General features: G+C 44.0%; 1 protein-coding gene across 1 annotated transcript in view; it reads left to right on the forward strand.

Annotated features, from left to right (window-relative positions):
• The first annotated feature begins 1,472 nt into the window (after positions 1 to 1,472).
• Positions 1,473 to 22,385, forward strand: part of ADTRP (androgen dependent TFPI regulating protein) — a 41,105-nt gene continuing 20,192 nt past the window's right edge. Inside the window, exons 1-3 of the mRNA XM_074985908.1 lie at positions 1,473 to 1,697; positions 10,859 to 10,993; positions 12,662 to 12,763. Of these exons, the coding sequence (XP_074842009.1) occupies positions 1,545 to 1,697; positions 10,859 to 10,993; positions 12,662 to 12,763 (390 nt within the window). The 5' untranslated portion in view covers positions 1,473 to 1,544. The remainder of the gene's footprint in view (positions 1,698 to 10,858; positions 10,994 to 12,661; positions 12,764 to 22,385) is intronic.

Raw genomic sequence — 22,385 nt, forward strand, 5'->3', positions numbered from 1 at the left:
TGTGGAGCCAGTGTACAGACACTAAAACTCTGGGCTTACCCTGTGTTATTCTGTAGCATTGTACAGCTCTTTTCACACAACATGAGCAGACATACAGTTGAACAAAACTATTTTTCAGTAACAGGCATCACATCTCCAACCAACCAATCTGGCCTGACTGCTAATCCTGCCTTGACATCAGGTGACAACTCATCTTGCAGAATCTGCTCCTTAAAGGCACAAGGCATACCACACCTATCCTCGTGTGAAGACGTGTTTAATCCCTGCATCCCAGCCAGCACAAGGGGCCCTATTTGGACAACTCCCACAAGGAAACTCCAAATCACCTCCAGGTGGAATATTAGATGGCAAAAACAAGCTTCAAATGCCTAGTTCCCAGCAGATCCAACAGTTCAGCCACCTAGTGTTGACCTGCCATGCCATATCTAAGTAAAACTGAATTGCTTCAAATGTGGAGTGATCAGAGGTGCTGCTGCTGCTAATGGCTATAAGTAAATGTGTGTGGCTCTTCTTTGATGCTGTGACCAGTGAGAAGATGCGGGCAATATGCTTGCAGGCTGCACTTACTGGAAAGAACTGCCTGGTTCCCTCGGACACGTGTAACCTTCCCTGGGCTACTGATTGAGACACTTAGGCTAACACATTTGACCATGTGCACGCACACGCACACGCGCACACACACACAGTGCTGAAGTGTCATACCAGGGAAGAACTATTTCTGGAGGTTAACGTACTTCAGCAAACAAACAGGTAAGAAGCAGCTCAGTAAAGAAACTACTGAAGTTCTGATACTCAAGAAGGCTATTGCCCCATCCCTCTACCCTCTCCCAGGCAGTCAAGTGGCTTGAATTTTGCCAGACCAGATGCATACATTTATAAATACGTAAGTAACGTGGATTGGCAGAACAATGTATTCCAGGAAGATCTTCTACAAAGAATGCCAAAGATGATTTCAAAACATAAGATATTTATCAAACCAAAGAACCCAACATTAGTGTACTAACCCTTTGCTACCATCCCTCTTTCTCCACACTAAAAACATTTATTCAGTTCTCTTTTGAAAGCCTCCTCTTCTTTTCCATTTTTTTTCTTTGTCCAAAGAGCAGTGACAAAAACTTATGCTGTAGGGAACCCCAAAACTGAACCAGGCTCATGACAACACCAATATCTCACCAGAAGGAAAACTAATGAGTTTTTTCCTACTTGTCCAGACAGCATGTGAAACTCAGTTATGCAAACCAAGAGACAGCCTCCTCCCCTGGGGCAGAGAAACACCAAAACTTATGTAACTCTGCAACTAATCTTCAGTAATCTTGAGTGAGGCATTTAAATCCATGGAGCAAGCCTATTTTTCCCCCCCTAGGCTTAGCAGCAGAAGAAAAAAGATACAAAGTTCAGCCAGTGTCGTAATATTTGTTTCATGTGAGCAGAGTCCTGACTTTCTTCAGGCAGCAAACTCTCTTGCAGTGCAATTTCCTACGCATGGCTAAAGAACATTAAAAGAAAAGCTGCTTTGGAGTTTGAATAGCACTCACAGCAGAACCATGGCAATCGCTGCACTGGCTGCTTATCATTCCCTTGTTTTTGTCTGGTATGTTTTTGTAACCTATTCAATCTCCCTCGTAAGAGCAGAAGACCGGCCGTCTGAAGTATTCCTTTATGGTAGGCAGTGGAAATATTTGACAGTTCTCAATCTGGTAAGCATGTAATATACAGTGGTACCAATCTGTCTATTTGTCTGTCTACCATCTGTGCCACAAAACATATGCAGCTGGTGTATTTGCTGCTATTATATTGCTTTCTTTTATCGTTTATACCCCAATGGAAACTAAATAGGTATCCACATTTGTGATATTTATGCATAAAGACTATCTGACAACAAACTGCAAAATTTTAAACATTATGTATATTGTAGCTAGTTGCCTCGTTGTTAAGAGACAAGGTAACTGGGAGAAGGAAAGAAATACAGAATGTGTACAAGAAGGAGGGACAGCTTTGAAGCATGTTATTGAATTCTAGGAGAGAAGAGCTAGCAGTTAGTGTATTTAGCACCCAGTAGTATGTGATTTTTTACTTATTATGAAATATACAAACAGCACAACAAACAACAGTGTGGTAATAGCCAATTGTGAATGTACTCAATTACAAACAAATTGGTTGGGGGTAAAAATACATTTTACACCACAAGGGGCAAAAGAAATGTAGACAGGTGCAATATTGTCGTGTGCATTTGAAGGAGTGTGATGAGTGGTTTGCTCCGTTTTTTAGAATTACACGAGGGTATATTGGCAATAATATATTTCTGAATCTCAGATTACTACCACTACTTCTACTACTACTACTATCACAGCATTACTGACGATCACTAACCAAATGGAAACATGCAGCATGTTGCTCGTGGGACAAAGCTTAGGCCAAATAACTAGCCCAAGTAGCTGGGCTGTGCAATGGGCATGTCTGTGGGTGGAAATGGGCTTGTGGAGAGGATTCCCACTAAGCTGGTGTTCTGGCAATGGAACCACTTCAGGGATGCTAGTTTGCCTTGAGGCTAACTAGAAAAGCCCCATCAGCCCCTGCATTCCCCATGTGACCTCATCTATGGTGCATGGATTTACATAGAAGTTGGACCTCCAGACCTGCTGTTCCCATCCTTATCTCTAGGCGGCCACTGGATGATGCTACATTGGAGAGTTATCGCACAACAGAGCATACAATGGCATACAAGTACCTAAATGACTGTTACAAAGAAGGAGGAGAAAAATTATTCTCCTTAACCTTTGAGGGTAAGACAAGAAACAATGGGCTTAATTTAGCAGCAAGTGTGGTTTAGGTTGGACATTAGGAAAATTTTAGAGTTATGGTGGTTAAGCACTGGAATAAATTGCCCAAGGAAGTGGAATTGCCATCACGGGAGACTTTTAAGAGCAGGTTAGACAAACATCTGCCAGGATGATCTGGCTGGTGCTTGGTCCTGCCATGGGTGCAGGGGACTGGACTCGGTGACTTCTCAGTCGATATTCCTTCCAGTTCCGGCATTCTATGATTCTACATTAAAGCACTTTTTGTGCCTGTGTAATGAATATAGTAGTAATAAATATGTATATTTACTGCTGTGGATACTAATAACCAGACGTGTGAACTACCCCATGGGCTCCTGACATCCTGTCTGAGCTTCCACAGACCCCAATTGCCATGTCGTAGGCTGCGCACTCCACATGTACAGAGCAAGGGGCAGGATTCGGGCCTATATGTGTGTGTGTGTGTATATATATATATATATATCTTTGGGCATTATTCTGCTGTATTAAAGAAAACCAATGGCAAAAGGGGAAACTTTGGGCAGTAATCTAGGTAGTACATATATTCCCCTCCCTGGCATATACCTGTCCACACCCTAGCCACAAGGGGCCAAAACATGAGCCTGCTGTTGTGCAGCCATAGCCCACCTAGAGCTCTGGATCCTTGGATGACTTTGTGCCTCCCAAATAGTAAAGAACTTCTGAGGCAAAATGGTCCCCCCTGACAAATCTGCAATCAGCCGTTCCCTTGGCTCTGCTATTCTGCTGAGCACAATACTCAGTCAGCTTTTGTCTCGCTATGAGCACAGAGACACAGAAAACAATTGTGCTGTTTTTCCTTCCCACCCCTCCCGAAACAGAACTGGCGATTCCAAAATGGAGTGGCCAGCATAAAGGGGAGCCCACTGTGCTGAAGACAACACCCTTCCAGTCATAGTGGAGAGGTGCTGAGATACAGACAGGGGTGGGAGGGGGTGAAGGAACCAGATGCTCATCTTTCTCCAAAGACTATTTTTCCAGATTACTTGGGATGTCACAGCAAGCACCTAATCTCCCATTCTCTCCCTCACCTACACAGACTGATTGGTGGAGTCTGCTAACACTTCTGGTTAATGCAAACTTCCAGGGTCCCTCTTGGTGGCCAAGAAAGAAATGGAGGAGTTAGGGTTTTAGAAGTCTGGTAGAGGGGCAAGGAGCTAATGTTCACTGCCCCTTTTGACGTAAAGCAGTTGCTCCAAGTCTCATGATGATTTGGCCTATCCTCACCATCAGAAAGGCCAGCACAGAGCTCCATTTGGTTTTCCTCTAATTTGGTTTGTTTTCACATCAATACACAGATCACTTCTTGTTTTCAAGCCACCATTAGTTGGTCCACTAGACCACGGATGGGATCCTGGCTGAGGCTTCTTCCAGGATTGTTGCAGCCTCCCCAAGCCAACCCGCTCTCCTCAGCTTCTACCTTTCACACTGTCAAGTGTTAAGTTTTGCATAGGAGAAGCCTGCACAGGCCACCACATCTCAGGGTGGAAACAGGCTGCAGCCACCAGACGTGGGTCTCGCTGGGCAGTGATGCAGGGGCAGGAGAATGGGGGATCAGAAAAGCAGCATGTTCAAATGTCCTGCTTACATGAGGGGCACTTGAGACTTCTGCTCTGGGAGTGAACATCAACAAATAAAGACTAGGAGACCATTTAAAGATTCTGCAGCTTTTGGAAACAGAACTGTGACACTTCGCCTGATACTAAGAACCATCTCTGGGTATTACAACTGACTTTCATTCAGACCAAATAGTTTTCTGTAGGAAATGCTGATTCGATAGAACCAAAACATTCTGAGGGCACATGTGGATTTTCTGTTCGATGTTTAGAAGAAACCCAAGCAGGCAGGAAGACTGGCCAACCTGGTGAACTCACCAGGCTGCCCTGGTTCCTCATTGCCGGCTTGCTAGCCTGGAAAAAACAAACTATCACAAGGTTTCCTTTTGGTTCTTCTGAAGTGGACATTTTCTGAAAATGTCCATTTCAATCCCTGACTTTCTATGGTGATTTAGAATGGAAAAAAAAATCAAAAATGTAAACTTGTCAATGCCACAGAGCCCTGGTCCTGCCATATGAGCAATTCCTCCACATTTGTACCTGCTGTGTGAGCCTCTGTACAGCCAGACTCCAGGTTTCAACATTGCCCTACAAATCCACCCTATCCACTTACACCATCTGTTGCCATCAGAGCCTCTAAAAGGAGATAGCATAGTGTGGTGTGGCGCAGAAGAAAAATACATGCTTCAGCAATTAGTATTAAAGCTTTCCATTAGTCTGTTCCTGAACAGACAGAAGAGGCTGATAGACAGATAATTTTCACATCTTGTTTTGTGGGATCGGAAATATACTTACATTTTACAATCACGCCAGCGGCATGTGTTTCTGCCAGCGGTGCGTGTCTGCACACTCTTTGCTGCACCCAACAAAATGTATTCCACACATGACTGGAGGACATGTTGCCACCCCTCTCAAACCCCTCCCAAACTTTATTCATTATACTTTCATTCCCATTATTAAAATGGTTTCAATTGTACTAAAGGTTCTATTTTCTGTTTGATTTCCAATAGATACAATATGCATTGCACGTATTTCCCATATTTTATAGCGTGTGTATGTACACACACACACACACACACGAGAATGTAGAAAAAATTGATTGCCAGATTTAATAGCCCACATGGAATATCAGATTTATATGCCATTAGTCCAAATGCTTTGGGCATTAGATATATTCTAATAGCCAGATGCTATCTTTGAAAATGAAACACAGGACTAAATACTGAAAATACTTGCTTTGATCTAATTAGGAGAGATTTGATTTTTGCCACTAAACCTTCTTAGTTCATCTAGTCTGTCGGACAGAGTTAAATAGGTGTAGTTAATGAAACACACCCTGTCTGTACACAAGCATTTCTAAAGCACCAAAAATGGTTGACAGAAACCAGTTTGTCCCAGTCCTTCTCTGTGGGTTACTCATTGCTTTCTTCCTTTCAGAATGTTTCTATTCTTATTTCTGTTCCTGTTCTGGGAGGAATATTTTGGGGAATCCTTTTGACTTATATCTGGCTGATGCAGATACTGAGAGCAGCTGCCATTGCAAGTGTCAGCATTCATCATAGGGACATTGGAAATAACGTAATTCTTTTGTATATTTTCAGTTATGCTTACATTTACTTTTACTAGAAATGAGCTAGGGTCGCAAAATGTGGATTCGTGTCCAGATAGGAATTCTCCCGAAGTTGAGCGAGTTCAGAGCTGGTCCACCCATGTCCTATGAGATGGTGATATATTATGGAAGCACTTGCAATGACTCTATAATTAAGGCCATGTTTAGTCTTCCAGTTTTCAAATGAGTCCCCTCGTTACACCTGAAAATACAAGCTGAGTATAATCCACATGAAACCACTAAACAGCAGGGCTGTGTCTACTCTACAGAAAAGAGCTTTGAAGTTGCTTACTTCAAAGTAGAACTTCAAAGTTGAGCATCTACACACACCCTAGTTTGAAGTAGGGCACTATTCCATCCCCGGGAATGGAGTAAAGATTTCAAAGGGAGCCCAACTTTGAAGTCTTTACTTCATTCCTGGGAATGGAGTAGTGCCCTACCTCGAAGTAGTGTGTGTGTGTTGATGCTCAACTTTGAAGTTAACTTCAAAGTAAGGGAAAATGTGTGTATACTCTCTGGTGGCTACTTCAAAGTAGCGCCTAACTTCAAAATTAACTTCTAAGTTAGTTCCTAGTGTAGACACACTCCAGGTGTCTATGCAGGCACACACAGAGCTCCTTTCACGGTGTGAAGGATGTGTGATGTGGGTCTGCCTATACTCTAAAAACCCACAGATCCCTCATGCCAGCTCACTCCGGCTCACAGAATGGAGGCTGAGGGGATGTTTAACTGCAGTGTAGAGATTTGGGCAGAGTGAAAGTCAGCTAGTGCACCCTGGTGTGCCACTCCAGACATCAGGAGCTGGCTGCTTGGGGTTCTGTGATGCAGGAGAAGCAAATGGGGAGCTTATGGCTGGGTTCCTGGGGCTCTCCTGCAGGCTGCCGTGCTAAGTAGCTGGCAGCCTGACTGGATAAAGGAGCCAGCTGGGGGCATATTCCACCACCAGTCTGGGACTACACCAGTCCTGAGCCCCCATCACAGAACCATTTAGGTAGTGCGGGGTGGGGCAGGGGGCTGAAGGCCCAACAAGGTTCGTACTGGGAGGCTGCTCGCTGTTGTCCTGCACCTGGTCACTGCCAGGGAGTGAGGGTGCAGCACACGGCATGCATGCCGGCATTCCTCTCCCTCGTGGCTGGGGAGGGCAGAGGAGTGAGTGACCCGCACTGTGGGCTTTCCTCTCACTCCCTGGAAGTGACAAAGAGGAACAACAAGCAGCCTCCTGGTACCGGTCTGACGTGCCCCCACCCTCCTAGACACACACACACACACACACCCCTTGACTCCTGCACCTCCCCCCACCAACACCCTGCCCTGACCTGGCACACATCCAAGCCCCTGCCTTGACTCCTGTACCCATCTACCTGCCCTGAGCCCCCCACAACTCAACTCCCTGCTCTGAGCCCCTAGCCCCCTGCACTGTACCCCACACTTAAGTTTCTTACAGCTGCTGTTGCACTGCAACTCCCCTGGCCCACTGCCCTAACCCTACATCAGTCCCTATAAGACATTGAAGTTACTTTCACCTCTGGCTCTAGGACCTTGTGAGGTGGGATTGCCTCAGAACTCACGTTGCAGCTTGAGTCCAAAGCTCTACATTGCATTTAAACAGCCCCTTAAGCCTGAACCCTGTGTGCCCCAGTCAGCTGGCTCAGGCTGTCCAGTTACAGTGCAGCCATACCCTACGACTTCACGGCTTCACTCCTGCACTCCTCTAAACGTACATCTACACGTCAAACTGGAGACAATTGCCTGCTTGAGGAGACATCCCAGTGCCGGCTTTGATCAGGCCAGAGCACTAAACACAGAAGTGTATCCATAGAGGCATGAGCGACAGCACCGGCCAGCCATCCCAGGTACCTACCTAGTCTCTTGGTCTGGATCACAGACAGAGAGGCTGGCCCCTCCACTCCTCATTTAATTCAGTCTACACCTCTATTTTTAGTGTTGTAGTTTGATCAGAGCTAGCACAGGTATGTCTCTGCAAGCCAAAATTATGCCTCCTGTCCAAAGTGTAGGAGAACCCTTAAGGGGTGATATTCACCCCTGTGCAGTAATTACTCCCACGTACTTTCTCCAAGAAAGGCGTAAGAGGGACTGAAGTGTTCATAAGCATTGGGGATAATCTGTAATATTATCTCATGCATTTCAAGAAGTGTTATCAGTGGTCTGCAAGCACTCACACAGCAACCAGAGTAAGAAAAATGAACAGAAGTTTTCAGTATGGAAGATAGCATTGACCTCTTCTGTAAGCCACAGAAAAAATGCTAGACTGAGAACTTGGATGCTTTGGGACCATCTGTTTCTTTTCCATCCAAATGTTTGGTTTAATGGATCTTAAGGAGGAGGGGGAAATGAAGCTTATTTCTGTCTTGTGATTAATGTAGGGCTCGCTGTAAAAGTGATGCTCATACCCTGTGCTCTGGGAACCATGCCTCTCTCAAACAGAGATCGCCTATGAGATGCTTTATTAACCATTAGTCACCATGCATAACCAGGCGTTCACTCTAACTGTGTCACACAGGTCATTTCATTGCCATTTGTCATGCTGGTTAAAGTGCAGGGAGGAAGCATTGAATTATACAGCACAGAGGGCTCTACAGCTTGCCGTATTTGAAACCAACCGCGTTCAGGAACATGATCAGTTCTTAGGCACCCACCTCCCACGCGCACTACCTCAGGGAACAGGATTCCAGGCCGTGACCTGACAAGAAATTAAACACGTGCTTAACTTTAAGTACCCGAGGAGTCCCACTGAAGTTGGACATGTGCTTTGCTGCTCTGAGTGCAGCACCTTGGACTCTAAGGGCACAATCCTGCACCACTGTACCCACACACATATTTAAAGGGCTATTTTTGTGTCTCAAATAGGAATAAATTTAGACTGCAAATATCTCTAGTTCTGGCAGGGTTATTTTTAATGTCAGTTGCATTATTCAGCCCATAAGTCTCCTGCTGTCTTTGGGAGGAAGCGTGATGGGTAAGTCACAGAATTATTTGTCAGGCAACTTGCACTCCACGCCCCCCCACCACATCTTCCATATACTTCTGTGTGACCGCCACGGGCCAGTCACTTTGGAAAACTGAGGCACGGAGAGACTCTTTGTTTAAAGCTAATTGCCGCCTCATAGGGGTGCTGTGAAATGTCAGTCATTAATATTTGAATGCACCCTGGCACCCTAAGGGGAACCATGCAATGAAAGCATAAAGTATTGTTTTGAAATAGTTGTGGCGGGCAGAAGGCCAGAGGGAGGGGAAAGCTATTGTGCTCCCTATCCTCTGTTCTCCACCTACAACTTTCTAAGGGAAAAAGTTCAAAATCCACAATTGATGGCCACTGCCCAGAAATCCTACCACTGTTCCCCTTCTGTCAGATGTCCGAGAATGTCGCCCGCTCTGACAAAGCACTCTGACAGTGCTGTCCCCTCCCAAGCCCAACCTCTCCAGACTCGCTGGGGCAGTCGTTACTCCAAGCTCACGTATCACAGAAACTCAAACTACAAATCCCATTCCGGGTAAGATTGTAGCAAAAGAGACATCATTCTGCAACCCAGACGGTCTCTTTCCATCGCAGCAGCGCCAGCATTTGCAATAGACAGTTTCCCAGTACAACAGTGGGACAATTTAGTCTTAAAAATACCATCAGTGATCACAGGAGTTGAGCTCAGGTTCAAAGTTGAGTGCAGATTAGCAAAGATCAGTAAGCTCTTAATAGGCGTCATCTTCTTCCAACATTTACTGCACTACAGTCCTTCGTGTAGCACTAAGAGAAGGGGTTGAACAATGAGAAACGTTATTTTCAGATACAATTTCTGGAGGATCAGTGGAAGAGAGTACAGATAATACATTATTTGCATAATATTACTGAACTCTCTATGAAGTTAACTAATTTAAACAAGAGCCCGAATTTATTGGTTACATTATTTGTAAAAAAAATATATGTATATATATATCAATTCAACTAGCTCTCTCTGTCCTAGTGCAAAGAAGTCCTATTTCTAGTTACTGAGGCCCAGACCCTCAAAAGGTATTGAGGTGGATAACTCCTACCCAAATATCTTTAAGGATGTAAATATGACATCCCTCTGAATTCAGCAGAAATAGGTTCTGCACCCCATACAGGGCGACTCTTTTTCTAGCAGCTTCTTTGTCTAACACAGGCCTTTTAGCGCGTTTTGTATTGGTTAAATGGTACAGTGTTGGCATGAACGCTAACACATCGCCAGCTAGCTGGCACCATTTGGCTAACCTGTGAGACCACTTTTAGGGACTGCTTTGCAGGAAACATGAGAACCCACAATAGCCACAGATTCCACCCCTCCCATTCATGTGCCCCCTATGGTTTTCCACCCATAGGCAGATTTTTTCCATCCATGTGTGGAATAAATTTGAAGTGCACTGAGGCATGTGTGAATGTGCACCACTAAGAGCAACACAAAACTTTGCTGTGGGTGCCTGCTAATCAGCTGGGTGGCATCTTAATCTCTCCCCAGCAACCACACACGCGCAAAGCTTTCACTGCCTCCCATCACTACTGTCACCTTGAGGTTAACTATTAACATATTCATTGCAAAAAGGCCTCTCTTTTGAAACATCCTGCCACTTCCAGTCTGAGTAAGACTCACTCTGCACACCACACTCACTGGTCCATTAAACAAGGTACTGTTAAAGTAATTTCCTGAACTACTTGATTCAATCACTTTCAGTTAATAAGGAAAATTGAACCAAAAGCTATTTCCCTGCTTCTGACTTGTAGTTCACCCGCAAAACAGCCCCCTAAAGAGCAAGTATTGAGTTCATGCAGGAACATGCTAATTAAAGGTGGATGAAGATTCTCTCATTATCTGTAATTAATTTAGGTTTTGCAGGCTGTTTTCTATGGAGTCTCCTTCCTGGCTGATGTGCTGAGACTAATTAAGAAACTGCGAAGTGTTAAGTACATAATTTCCTGCAGAGACCTTCTCTTCAGTGTCCTGGCTTTCCCTGTGGCCACGGTAAGTAACTGATGTGTACCAGCCACACCTACAAACTGGCCATAGGCAAACAGGGATCCACCAAAATTAAAAGGCAGAAAGTAGATGTTCTGCTAGCCTTATACATGGTTACTGAAATTATGTACTACAGTAGTTTCACCAAAAGGGCAACATGTGCCTTAAGAGTCTTAAAAGGCAACAAACCCTCCCATTATCTTCTCTGACTGCAAAATGAAATTAAACCCAGAAGATAGAGAGACTAAAATGACATTACTTGGAGTCAGGGGTGAGTAAATTTTTAGGCTGAGCCCCATTTTTCATCTCTGCAATTGGCAGCCCCCCCGTCAACCCATCAAATGTAATCCAAACCAATGGAAATTTTGCTTCATGGTCATATAAACACCCCCTCCCCCACCACCTTTTAGCATGTGTAAGAAAATAAGTCTGTAGAATGTAAAAACTTTATTAATTGGTATATAAATGATTTGGGAATAAGGGAATTTTCGAAGTCAGGGTTTCCTTTTGCAGTGCTGGCATCTACATGGCACTTTTAGAATGACCCCACTTCGAAGGCTGCACCTTGCGGGAATATGTAAATGAGGCACAGGATATTTAAATCCCTGCCTCATATGCAATTTCGATCCCACGGATTTACATACCCCCTCTGAAAGGGAAGGGGTTTGTAGACACAGCTGGAGACTAAGCCTTCAGAGTGACTAGCCAGTTTGTTGTAACACAGCTGTCACATCGCCCATTGCACACTTTTGAAAAGGGATGAACACCCAGATGGATCTATCTGTAACCTGCCTGCGCTATATTTAGTACTGACAATCCTCCCCACCTCTCCTACCCTCCACTTCCATAATATGCTCAACTTGTGCTTAAAGGTAGAACCAGGCCAAGAAAGCACAAATGAGCTTTCGCCTATCAGTAGCTGATACTGGGATTCATTTCTTACTCTTAAATCCTCTCACTGTAAATCCTCCCCTATTGGATCAAATGGGCCCAAGACACAGCCCACAGCTGTACCTACATCTTAGGATGAAGCTTACAGACTTCACCAGAATGCCAAGATCTGGACAATGATTCTTGCAAGTATCTGCTTTTTCTGTGTTATCAAGAAGAACAAACCCTTTGGTTTCAGAGGACAGGCACAGGACCCTTGGACCACCACAGATCCCACTGACAAAATAAGGACAGTTTGAGGACATTCACGTGTCCCCTGGAAATTTCAGCATCAGCAGCTGATATAGTAGAGGAGGGGTTTCTTAAAGCTATAAGCCCCACCATACTGATCAAAACAAGGTGAGCCTTACATGGCTTTAATAAGAACAGGATGCTGCAGTTTGCAGTACCCAGAGGTGGGAAAAGTACCAAAAAGTTACTTGAGTAAAAGTGCAGCTGCTTTGGGAAGGGTGAGTACTTAAGTACAAGTCTCTGGTGTCCCTCTTGATAACTACTCAAGGGAAAGTACACACGTGTCACATCTTTATTGTACTCAAGTACCCAGAAGTGAAAACAGCTGCACTTTTACTCAAGTAACTTTTGAGGGTACTTTCCCACCTCTAGCAGCAACTTCCCTCCTTTACTTTGTCATTTGTGCAAGACATCATTTGTTTTTTATCTTGCCAGCTCACATTTTCCCTACAAACTGTTTTGCCTTTTAAAACAAAAACTCTTTTGTTGCAGTTTGTGTTTATGTCCTTTTGGGTATTGTATACGTACAACCGAGAACTGGTTTACCCCAAGAGCCTGGATGGGATCATTCCAATGTGGTTAAATCATGCTATGGTGAGTAAAAAGCCTGACTAGCGCCTAGAACACACAGACTTTTGCAATGAATGCCCTACTGTTGCATTATTTATCTTTCCAAGGGATTTCACAACTTTTTTTTTCTGCTGTCTATTTAAAGCACACATTGAGCTGTATGTAATGAACGGATGTATGTGCTATAATTGCCTAAAGAAGCCTTTTAGCACACACAGGGAATGTCAGTGAATCATGGCTTGTCAAGCTCCTTCCAAACAAAAAAAAAAACCACACACACCAAAATCAATTAAAATATGTGTATTCATAAAGAGAAAGCTAAGTTACTGCAGTTCAAAAAAAAGAAATTATCTCCATAAACAGAACATTATGAAATACACAATGCTTAGGAATACAGTGCACGTGGTAATTGTTAAAAGAGGTGAGAAAATCAAAGAAAATCTGACAGCTCAACAGCTCATAAACTAATGTGTGCATGGCACTGGATAGCAGAATTGAAGTGATTGTTTACAGATTTCTATAAATATATTTCAGCTCTTTCCTCCAATTGCCGTCGCTGTTTTTATGATATGTTGAATAATCACATACTTTTCATCAGTCAAGTCTAAGGATGCTGACAGCAAGATGGAAACCGTGGGTGGTTAGTAAGGTCATGGCAGCCTTCTGGGCCTAAGGGAGGCTGGAAGGGGAGAGGTTCGATGCTAGCCTGAATCAGGAGCCAAAAAGCATGAAATAATCATACAGACATCCCTGCCTTGTTTCTCTCAAGATTCTACTTTTTTAAGATTTGTCTAACTCAACAGCTTTGCAACACACTGCCTGTCCTAATGCCCTTGAAATTAAATGCAATTTCCTAGGTATTTATGTCACTTTTACACACAAATACTTATGCACGTACAGCATCTCTCTCTCTCCCTCTCTCTCACACCACTTACCCACGAGTGATATCCATGTGATAAATCGCAACCATGATGTACTTTTGACCCTATCACCTGTTCCCTGATCACTAATTCAGTTTCACTGGAACTACTTCTAACATTACTGAGCAGATGCAAACAGATGCTATTTTTTTTTTTTTAAAAAAAGAGATCACTCAGAAAATTATTCCTTTTCTTCTGAAAATTATACATACCTCAGTATCAGGATTCTAGACAAGCAATAGGGCTACCTTAGTACATTGTTCAGTGGTAATATATATATATATATATTTCAAATCTTAGTGCATAGTTGAGAATACACCCTTTCTAATATAGCAACAGCTTAAGCAGATTGAGAAATGCTTGGACCTCCAAATGTGACATTAGTACAGCTGGAAAAACTATTTGCAGAAATTTCTAAAATGTATTTCTTAAAATTTCTCCCTCCCTCCCAGGCGCATGCAGATCATCATCATCAATAACCGTGGGCTCAGCACCCATTGATGTCTGATGCCTCTCACTATTTCTTTCCATCTTTTCCTATCCAGTGCAGAGTGGCTTAGTTTCTGTAGACTAGCTCTGCATCAATCTACTACATCATCTATCCAAGGGCAAACAGTAGTAAGGGAGTCTAGCTTTACAATTGGAAGGGTACAAAAATTAGTAATGGTGATATGTTTTCAGGTTCCATGAGGCATCTACATTTCCCTGCTTTTGTAAACATTCCGCACGCACGGAATACCTGATCGTGTGATATGGTGTCAAGATTTTATTGACATGATTTTGAGATGATGTGAGTAACTCAAATCTGCATAACAAAATGGGATCCCTTGCCTCACCCTCTGCAAATAGCATGCTGGGGATGCTTACAGCATTCCAGACTCCATTTAAAAATGATCCTATCTTGTAAGTGGAGATGGACTAGCACTGCAGGTTAAACTCTGGGCCCAAATCATGGTACATTCAGTGGTACACTTAGGTCCCACATAGGTGACAAGACAGAACCATCTTTTTTTTGTTTTGTTTTTTCCCCCCACTTTGTCAGGGCAGAACTGCACTGAATCTGGTGGTGGAGTCTGAACAAAGGTCATCTTTGAGTTCATCCATGACAAGCTTCCTCCCAGTCCACATGGAAGCAGTTCCTGAACGCACACCTATTTTAGGAAACATTCCTACTACTGCACAATGATCAGCCAACCTCTCAGTGACTGACTGCAAACCAGCTGCCTGCAGTGTAATGGAAGAGGCCATGCTCCCCTTACAGCACTATATAAATGACTAATGCTATTAGCAGCTCTGCCAACTTGTGGGAGGAGTGTGGGGGGGGGGGCGGTTCCTTCCAGTAACTGTAGAATCCAAGATGTCTGCCAAAAGTGAATTCAGAGCCCTGAAAAGATCATTGTCACTGATGGGGCAGGGGAGAAGACTCAGAGCGAGTGTTCTAAATGCTATCAGCACGGAAATACACCTTTTAAATAGTTTCTTCCTTTTGATGCAAGATGTCCCCTGCAAATACTGTGGGAATCCGGGGAGCTGCCAGATATGTAAAAGAACAGCACTCTAAACATCAATTGTCAGGGACAAGATTTGATGGGTCCCCCCGGGAATGCCGCTATCTTTCACAGCTCTTGTGGTACGCAAAAGTTCATCTTGCCTAGTGCAATATCTAGCTGGCTCTTGGGGTGAGGGGGGAAGCTGTTAGTTTTGTTAGGTGGCTGTGTGTCCTGGATATATATATCTGTTATATATAAGGGAGATATGATTTAGAGTCTGAAAGCTTTTATACTGATTTTTGTTAAACGTACCAGGGTGTGTCTTCACTGCTGATGGTACAGTGTGGCCATGGGAATGCTGCCAGTGCCATGCTGTGATGTGGGCAGAGTAGTCACATTTTATCCTTGTGGGAGAGCTCTCCGGCAATTTAAAAGAAAAAAAACAAAAACAAAACCCACTGCAAATGAAGGGCAGTAGGCAGCCTTATCGCTGAGGGCGCATCTCCTGGCCATAGCGCACTGTCTACAGTGGCGCTTTTCGGAGCTAAAACCTTTGTCAACTGCGGGGGCAGGGGAGTTTTTTCACAGCACTGAACAACTAAAGTTTTAGTGCTGGAAGTGGCAGTTCAGACAAAGCCACCTGTGCCCAGCTCCACACAGAGACTAGCACACCCAGAAAAATCACAGGAACAACACTGCAATCTACAAAGCCTGTGTAAGGGATGCAAGTTAGCTGTAGGGTGCATGGGAAGAGATAGGCACCAAAGCAGGAGATCTGCAAAAGCCAGAACTCTAGGCAGGGCATCGCCTAAACAAGAAATATAAGATAAGCCCTGCTCTTCTTACAGAGTTAGGTGCCTACATCCAGGCAATAGAATGCATTTCTTTCTGCTCGTAATCCACAGTCAGGAACCTTTTCCTTGGAGTCAGGTGAGCTAGGGGCCTAAGTCATTTCTTGTGAAAATGCATTTGGTGTTTGTCTCCCTCCACACAAGATGGCTGGGCAAGAAGGAGGAGGTGCTCACCTTACAACTTGTAGCCCAGTTATTAGAACACTCACCTGGGGTGTGGAAAACGCAGGTTCAGGTGGATTTGAACCATACTGTAACCACAGAGCTATGGGATATTTGAATGCAGGCTCCCTCAGATTCTCCTGTTGAAGCTCTGAATAAAACTATCCACTGTGAATAAAACCTTACTGAGGACATGTCTATGACCCTGACCAGGAAGTGATCTTCCATAGTGCGATTTCATGTGTCTAGTAGAGATGCATGAAATCGATGTGTCCGGGGTCAGCAGTAGACACCTGTACTCCTCACTATTGCAGTGAAGACAGTCAGGTAAGATAGAACCGACACATCTGAAACTAACTATCTGAAACCGACTGTACTGCCCAGTGTACACCTGGCCTGAGATGTTGGCACAGAGCAAAAGTGCATGACTCTGTTGTATGGTATTTCAAGTACCCACCCAGGAGGTGGGAAATGGAGGGTCCAGCCTCCCTTCTCTAAAGACCTTTCTAGATATCTACAGTAGGGGGACAAACTCCTCAGGATTTAGACAGCTACAGCTGAGACTTAGGGACCTAAGTACTACCGTGGATCAGCTGTGCCAGAGATCTCTCTCACTATGTAAATAGGAACATCATTATGTTCTGTATCATAACCATTTGTCTAGCTCATACAAGATATATGCACATATACTGTGGGAACACAATACTCCTTGAGCTTGCAACTACGTGCTCTCTCTTCCATGTGATGGTCAACCAACCTTGTATCTTTTCCCTTGTGTTGGCACCTCAAGGGGTTTACACTTTGAATTCCTAGCAACAGAATGTCTAAGCTGGGGCTTTCGCGCCTTGTCACAGGAATTTAGTCTCTGGGTAAAAGAGGCTCATGCTGAATAATTACTAAAGGAGAACAGGGGCAGATATGTAGGACAACGTGCCTCTCTCCTTTGTAGCAATCTGAGCCAGGCGTACTGGGACTGTCCAAACTTTACTTGGATATTCCAACAGGCTGCTACAAACAGCAGCATGTCAAGGGCACTGTATTTTAGTCATGGCTTTGCAATGGCTCAAGTGGACAATTTTCATTTTGAAAAATGAAGAGTGGCTGGAAATCAAATTCTGTTATGGGGATTTATGGAGACAGCAAGGCCAGTCGAGAAGATGCTACTTTCGGAGCTAGCAAACCAGAGTTTTAGTTCTTGCTTTCCTATTGAATCGTATGCAATTCGCTCTGTCTGTGTGCCTCAGTTTACCCATGAGTAAAATTGGGTTAATTATGCTTGTCCATCTTTATAAAGAGTTTTGAGATCTAGAGATAAAAAGTTATTACATACGTTCCAAATACTATTATTTTACTTGAGCTAAATTCTTTGGGTAGAGGGTGAGTCAGATAAAAGTCATTTTGGCTGATTCTCTCACTACAGTTGTTTATTTCTTTCCCGGTGTTCTGTTATCAGGATGTCTCTTGATGCTCCCCAAAAAGCCATTACTTGCGACATACAGTCTGAATTGAATCACACGTGTATGCTATTTATTTTAATGGCTATTGAACAACATGGGATTTTTAAGAGGTTGATGGTACTGACAGGTGAAAAAAAGGAGAACTGTGGGTCATTCAGACTCATTGGTAGGCAGCAAAAGAAAGAAAACAGGCAACTATTCATTCAGTTGCATTAGTAACAACCATAAACATATGTTTTTCCTTCTTTAATATTTTTTCTTTTTCATCTGCAAAACATGATCCTTTTCAGTTTAAATTTCATATTTAACTTTCTTCCACAATAGACAAATTTTGACAAATGCTTTAACAATACAGTAGCCTAAATTATTAGTACAGGTTGAACCTCTCTAATCCAGAACTCTCTCGTCTGGCAAACGCTGCAATCCAGCATGATTTTAGTTTTTTTTTTTAATTACCATGGGTGTGGCCAAGTTTCCCATGGTCTCAAAGTTTGTTTACAGCCTCTCAGTGTTCTGTGCTGTTATTTATCTCTATTTACCCCTAAATGTCCTCTAAGAGGCTTGTAAGAGGTGCAAGTGTTGGTAATGCGATGGAAGATATTGACCTCCCATGGTCCAGCAAATTCTCTCATCTGTGACTGGTCAGCTCCTGAGGGTGCTGGACAAGAGAGGTTTAACACGTATTATTTGTACTATGGCAACTCTTACAAGCCACAACAAAGAGCAGGAGCCCATTGTACTAGGCACTTTACTGACAGACAGTAAGAGACAGTCTATGACCTGAAGAGTTTACAACCAGATAAGACAGAGGGCTGGTGGCAGAGAGTAGAGGCACAGTGGAGAGGTGACTTGCTTATCGTCAACAGCAGGTTGATGATAGAGCTAGCAATCAAGCCACGTCCTTGAGTGTCCTGTCCATCAGATCAAGTGACCTCAATGAATGACAACTGAGACGTATTTGGGAATACTGAGGGTAATGCAGAAAGCCAGGGAGAAGAACACAAGGGGAGGCCTCACTTAAGGGAGCCACTGCTGTTTGACAGCAATAAGAATGTACATAGCAAGAAGGATTCACAATACCAGTGAGACTTCCTGTCTGTCTCCTCACATAAGGGCTTGTCTACACACAAAAGTCACATCTCTTGCTTTTACTATACTGGCAGTTTAAACAGCACTACCCTCTCCTAGTGTAGGTACAGTTATTCTAGCATCAGACTGCATCTACGCTTGAGAATTTTTGCACTGTCAGTTTCACTGGAGATAGGGAACCAGTTTAAAAAAATGGTTTGTGCGTTCACTCACTTTCACAGGCAGCAGAGAATGTTTACATTGGCAGCATTTCTATCACTGATCAGTGTAGCACTCTGTGGGCAGCTCTCCCCAGTTTGACAATAGGTCCTCTGGCAAGTAGGTAATTGACCATGGGGCATCACGGCTATGTCTATACAGCAGCCTTATTCCTGAATAAGCAATTCTGGAGGAAGTATTCCATAACAGCTGGCTCCAAAATAGTGCAGCTACACTCAATGCATTTTGAAATAGCACTCAGCTACCTCGAAATACAGCATCTACACACAACAGAGCCTACTTTGTAACAGAGCCACTATGGCATTATTTCCTGATTTAACAGCACCTATTTCAAAATGGGCTCTATTCCTTGTGAAATGAGGTTTACCTATTTCAAAATCAGCCAACTGTTATTTTGAAAGTATTTCGAAATAGCAGTTGCGTTGTGTAGACACTCACATCATTATTTCAAAAGAGTGGCGGTAATTTCAAAATAACTTTGCTGTGCAGACATACCCCGAGTCCCTCTTCAGCTCCCTCTCTCTCCTAACTCTGATTAGCTCCAGTAACTCGGCAATGAGGCAAGCAGGGAATCGTCTGCTCCGTGCAGAGGGCATTGTCACCTGGCCAGATAAGTAAGCCCTTGCCAAGAAACCAGGAAGGGCAGTTTCAGAGCTTCTGTGGCTTTATGGGGCAGGGGGAGGAGCAGACATCTGTTTACCTGGTAGCAGAGCAGCACAGCTGGTGGCCAGAGTGATCACCTGTGCACTGTAGGGATACCTGACAGCTCTGAGGGGAGTAGAGGTAGGTGGGGCTGTCCCCACTCCTTCCACCCAAGGTGCCCCTTCTCAGAGTGTGCCCCCCAGACCTTCCCTAGTGGCCCAGCCAGTGTCAGCTCCCCTGGGTACAAGGCACCTTGACACAGATAATATCCACACTAGGTGTTGTACCAGTATAAATGTCAGTAAAATACCACACCCCCTAACCAACAGTTATAAAACTGGTGCAAAGTCTGTGTGTACTCAGGGCCTTAGTTCAAGGTCATCACTGGGGAATGTGGGGCAGGAAACAAGGGGCCAGCTGCCCAAGGGAACCAGAGATTTTAAAGGCTGCCAGCTGCTAGCCCAGGTCCTTTAAATCACCACCAGAACCGCAGGCAATGCTAAGGGCTGGGTGGGGGTGGCTAGCCCTAAGCCCCACCCTTGCACCCAAGACCATGACCCTTTGGGGGCCCAGAGACGAGACATGCCCCCAGTCTTGTCCAGGACTCAACAGTCTGTTGGCAGCACTGGTTGGCTGCACTCCATTCAGCGGTGCTATTTTTCAAAACAATATGTTTACTCCTAGGATATAGCATTTTCAGCCACATCTCTGAAAATCTCATACAACTGATTTCTCCTGCAGTTGCATTAAACATTTAGTAACTCTTATAAACAAAGAGATAAATGTTTCTAGTTCCCTGCATTTCCAGCTTTCCTGGCTTTAAACCACACAGCAGCTACGACATTTAGAGGCTTTCCCTTGTATTCATTTGTTAGCAGAAACAAAGAATGTCACCGTGAGGGTTATGGAGCATTAAATTAAACGCCACACGCATTCGAATGCTAAGATGCTTGGCTTTCCCCAGTGCTCTATATAGTTTTCAAATGTTTCCATTTTTATTGACATCCTCCCATTTAGTAAAGCGGAGAGTATGAAACCTTTGGCAAATGTTAAGGCACTGAATCTTCTTTGACTTCTGTTATTCCAGAATGCACACGTGTAAGCTCTCTCACCCATCCCCCACCCCCTGACTGGACAGCTGGAGACAAAATTCCATGCTGGAAGAGTAGATTGTTTCAATCTCATGTCAGCTTCAAACTGCAATATGAACTTTACCCACTTACTTGTGTATTTAGTTTCAGAGAAAATTACTACTACAACGTTGGCTCCGAAACTCACTCAAACTGCCTCAGAATAAGCAGTCATATATTCAACAATGTCCACATTTTCAAAGAGAGGCACACATGAAAAACCGTGCACTCTAGCTACAAACTCCCTCAACCACCAAACAAGACATCTGTGTGTACAGCAGTTGTGATGATGAATGCACTCACAGTAACTGCAAACAAATTACATGCATGCATTTCTGAAAATGTTGGACTTGCATAGCTTCCTCCTCTCTTTCATGGTGAGCAATAGTGGACCTGGGAAGGGAAGAAACAAATATGCTTTCAGACATGTTTAAGGTCTAATGAAATTTGACAGCTGACAAGATTAAACTTGACCAATAGCTCCCTAAAAGTATTCATGCCTGGCAAAAATAGCAGAACTTTTTGTATCTCTCGTATATGCATGTATGTAAAGACACAGAGATACTCATTTGGTTTCCTGGCATGGCACTGCTGCTGCAGAGTGCAGAAAAAAACATTAAAATAATAATAAATAATTCTGAGACAACACTATTTAAAAGTTTTTTAAGCAAGGCATTTCACTATGAAAAATATAAAACAATTAAACATCGCAGTTTCATACTAGTAAAAGTGGAGAATGGAAAGAAGGAAAATAAATAAGGATGCACTGCAAGAAGAAGAGCAAAAGTGAAATTTAAGGGGATCCTAAATCAAAGAGGGGTAGATCAAATGAGGGCGCTTGTGCCATAGAATCATAGAACACTGGAACTAAAAGGAACCTCAGGAGGTCATCAAGTCCTGTCCCCTGCCCTCACAGTGGGACCAAATACCATCGACGCTGGGTGACCATCCGTCCTGTATTTGGTGGGACGGTCCTGTATTCGGGATGCCAAAAAGGCATCCCTACTTATTTTTTAAAAGGGACTAAGTGTCCCATATTTGGGCCCTCCCCCCACTGATCTTTTCTACCAGGAGCTACACAGGCACAGCTTATAGCTGGAGAACAGGTAGGCCATTTCCCCGAGCCTCGGGGAAGCATAGGGAGAGTGGGTGGCTGCTGCATCCCTGATGCTTCCCTCGGATTCCCAGAGAGGGCTGGTGGCTGCCACTTCCCCAGGGCTTCTGGAGAGCACCGGGGGTGGCCACTTCCTTCCTGGCTACCTGGCATTTGGTGGAGCCAGGAGAAGCCACCCCTCCCCCACATAGCTCCATGTCCTATATTTGGGACAGGGAGATATGATCACCCTACATCTGTACCATCCCAGAGAGACATCTATCTAACCTGCTCTGAAATATCCCCAGTGATGGAAATTCCACAACCTCTTCCCCAAAACCCACTCTGGCAATTTATTCCAATCTTTAACCACCCTGACAGGAAGTTTTTTCGTAATATCCACCCTAAACTCCCTTTCTGCAGTTTAAGCCCATTGCTCCTTGTCCTTTCCTCGGAGGTCCAGGAGAACAATTTTTCTCTCTCCTCCTTGTAACCCTCTTTGAGATACTTGAATACTATTATCATGTCCCCTCTAAATCTTCTCTTTTCTAAACTAAACAAGCCCAGCTCTTTCAGTCTTCCCTCATAGCTCA

Source organism: Carettochelys insculpta, chromosome 2 (assembly GCF_033958435.1).
Source record: "Carettochelys insculpta isolate YL-2023 chromosome 2, ASM3395843v1, whole genome shotgun sequence".
In the NCBI taxonomy this organism is placed as follows: domain Eukaryota; kingdom Metazoa; phylum Chordata; order Testudines; family Carettochelyidae; genus Carettochelys; species Carettochelys insculpta.